The sequence below is a fragment of the Anneissia japonica genome, unplaced genomic scaffold (assembly GCF_011630105.1).
Source record: "Anneissia japonica isolate Jap-2015-1 unplaced genomic scaffold, ASM1163010v1 scaffold694_len1028156_cov167, whole genome shotgun sequence".
Lineage (NCBI taxonomy): Eukaryota > Metazoa > Echinodermata > Crinoidea > Comatulida > Comatulidae > Anneissia > Anneissia japonica.
In genome coordinates, this window is record NW_022727885.1 from 187144 (window position 1) to 190832 (window position 3689).

A 3689-nucleotide genomic window follows, 5' to 3' on the forward strand; every position below is an offset into this window, starting at 1 on the left:
TATAAAGCCTCTGGTTCTATTTTTCAAGATAATAATATGTAAATAATCTTGCTTGACTATTTGAAACAATATGAATTGGCGCGTTATAAATTTCTGCATATTATTAATATTATTATTATTATTATTAATATTGTTAAAATACTTTGTAGTTATTACACGTATATTTCGCACTATTTCAAACTAGTATTTCCTAATATGTTTTATAAAATATCCACATATATAAAAGGCCTGTTATTTAATGTATACAAATTAAATTTTCTTTACTTACATCGTCCTCGTGCCACGGAGGACACAACCGACCTTCTCCAACTATTGGTTTGCCTTGACTTCTTTTTCCTTCTGGTTTCCATGTAAGTGCAATATTCTTGGTCACTGTTCTTGTCCATGCGCATTACGTAGCCAATCCATGTTCATTTTCTCTTGTTGACCTATATTTTGACCTTTCTTTTGCGACTTACCTTTATTTTGCGACTTGTTGTGTTTATACTACACTGTTGGATTGAACACGGTGTTGTGTCATTGAACACTAATTACTGCTGGAGGCCGTTCCACCAAAGACACTCATTTATACAGTACTTGTAATTTTGAATCTGTGTTACAGCAAATAGCATTGCGTTGTGTAGTTTGTGGTCTCAAAGCAACAATTAGCTTTTATCCCCAAGTGCACACTTTAAACGTACTTTCCGTTCAGCCCATTGTTTTGTAAACACACAGTAGGCCTATCCCTATACAGCGGTCTCCCACTAGAACAGTTGAAATTAAAACTCTACCTTAATTTGCCTTTTGTTTACAGTAGTAGAGCTACAATTTACAAACGAAAATTATAATCCTGACAAAATTTCAAGATTATTCTCTTAGATTTAACTTGAACATCTTAATTGATGATATCCTGCATAATATATTTCTTAAATTAACTATGCAGAAAAGTTTTTCCATGGTAAACCTGTATTCCTTTTGGTGACCTCGACTTAATCAGTGATTAATTACCACTTGATGTTGCCTGCAGGCACAAGTAGGAATCCCAATTCACCAAATTTGGGGATTATTTTAAGTAGCCTTTTTTCCAGATGTTTGCAATCACACGGAATCATTATTGCGTTTATACAACACGCATCGCTAATAATCCGTGTATTGGTGTGTTGTATAAACGGGCCCTAGAGGTCCCCGGTTCAATTCCCATCACTGCCTCTCCTTGTGTTTTAGCTTTGTGTTTGCGTTTAAGCCGTTAATCCCGTGTGCATTATGGCCCATGTACACTCTTCGGAAAAGAGTAGGGGATTGTCTCCCGGTGTTCTGTCCAATCACCACCAGAAGGACCCCACTGGAAATAAGTCTTCTTCTAGACTTTCGTGGGCTATCCTTGGTGTTTACACCGAATAAATCCAATCCAATCCAATCCAATCCGACTATGTATTTGTGAGTTCCAGATTTTGTTCGATTGTAGGAAGGAATGTCTTGCTTTTATACTAGTTTTTATATGCAATTCGGTTCCCATTCTTTTTCTAAAACGTTATTATTATTATTATTATTATTATTATTATTATTATTATTATTATTATTATTATTATTATTATTATTTTTTATCATTTTTATTATTATTATTATTTTTATTTTTTTTTTTATTTTTTATTATTATTATTATTATTATTATTATTATCATCTTTATTATTTTTCGACTGATGCAGATTCATTTATCCAGATTAATTCATAAATATGAATTAAAATGTTATATCTCTGGATAAAGCAGAAAACAAAGGTACGTTTTAAGCTTTCGACTATAATTATAGACTTGTTCACAATGACACACGTTGGAAAATTGCGTCATAGGGATTGTGACGTCAGTGGTGAGGCAGGGGGGCCTGGTCCTGGTCCTCCATTCCTGCCTTCAAGGTGTTGTTCCATATGTTTGGAAGATTATTATCTTCCACCATCTCCATTCAACTTTGGTGTGTTGGATCTGATGTAGATTGCTTCCTTGACCCCTCTCTCAAATCTTGTCCACAGTTGGACTTTAGCCTTATCAAATTTGACGCTGTGACCCGGAAATTGTAAACAGTGTTAATATGTTTTTGAGACTTCCGACGAAGTAGAACCCTTTCTTAATCGATGTTCCAGAAATCTTGTTTTGAACGCGTCCACAGTATGCCGACATCATAATAAAAAAAAAAACAGTACATCAGAATTTAAAAAAAAATGTTAAAGCATAACATTACTTTTAGGCCAAATGGGTATGCACTGATTATTATTAGTCAATCGTCGATTTCAAACCATAAAGCAACCAATCATTAGTATTGATCTAGATGCATCTGGTACAGACGTATTTGTTTCTACTATTAATTTTCTTAATTTACAGTATTTCTGAATTTATACTAAATATCTATTAATTAAATCATTCAATCAATTTTTTTTTCAACGATCAATTAATGCATTCCTTTTTCGCCCTTTTCACAAAGCGTCATTTGCAGAGCACATGGGTGTCTGCGCTTTTTCCTCGCTCTGTGTAATTTTCTAAGCCTCATCATCCATTAATTTATTACTATGGCATTTATTTTACCAGGACTAAGAACATTTCATGGCGGAAAGTAGTGGGGACGTAGCCGGTATGTATGTTAAAAACATTCTCCGCATTGCCGAAAGGTGCCGAAAACACATGCATGTAACTGTTTTGTAAATTACATCCCCGGCTAAGTCCACGCTAGGTCCGGGGGTGTTGAGACTGAAATGCACAATTACAAGTGCATAACCAAGTCTTAAACTGACACACACATTATTGTTTGTTTTTCTCCACATAAGGTATATATTAGTACCCAATAAAGAAGACCAGTCATTTCTCGCACACTTTATTATGCGTGTTAATTACTAACTCACAATTTCATATTTTTATTTATTATTCACATTATTTATTTATTATTTACATAAATACACGAATATGATAATGAATAAAATAAAATAAATAAATGATAATTAGGTCTAGGCCTGTATCGCACGTATAGGTATGAGTAATCAAAAGTAATAACAAAAAAAAAATCAAAGTAAAATCGAACTATGACGAGCATATGACAATAATATGTAATAATAAAATATTGGTTTTTTCCAATAAATTGTTTCTAAAGTCTATACTTGATATTCGTTCCCTATATTCTGGGTTGTGGTGGTTGTTGTTGTTGCTGCTGTTACTGTTGCTGTTGCTTCTGCTGCTGTTGCTGCAGTAGCAGTAGTAGTAGTATATGAGTAGTATATGAGAAATATTATGGAATTCATAGTGACGACGTTTTGTTCCATCCAAGCCTTTCACTTCTTTCTACATAATCATTTGGCACATTTCAACAGTCTCAGAAGGCAAACAATTTCGTTCCTTCCTTTCAAAGCAAAAGCCAGATGGAAATTAAAAGAAAAGATGCTTAAAAATGAGGGAAAATCGTTGTGCAATCAAATCAACAATCAGAAATTTATCAAAATAACAACAGGTTAATCTTATGATTTTTAAAATAATTTTATTATTATTATTATTATTATTATTATTATTATATATGTATATATACATATATGAGGCATGTTGTGGCGAAATGGTAAAGTTGTCGCACAGTCCAGTATTGAGTAAATGAGCTATAAAATATGGGAGCTCAAAAAATTGCTAAAAATCCAAATTTGTTTTTCACTATAGGTCAACAGTTTAATGTCTTATTAAT

General features: G+C 32.9%; 1 protein-coding gene across 1 annotated transcript in view; it reads right to left on the reverse strand.

Moving 5' to 3' along the window:
- LOC117113834 (3-hydroxy-3-methylglutaryl-coenzyme A reductase 1-like) overlaps positions 1 to 973 on the reverse strand; it is a 15366-nt gene extending 14393 nt beyond the window's left edge. Inside the window, exon 1 of the mRNA XM_033257281.1 lies at positions 269 to 973. Coding sequence (XP_033113172.1) covers positions 269 to 392 — 124 coding nt within the window. The 5' untranslated portion in view covers positions 393 to 973. The remainder of the gene's footprint in view (positions 1 to 268) is intronic.
- Positions 974 to 3689: the final 2716 nt, after the last annotated feature.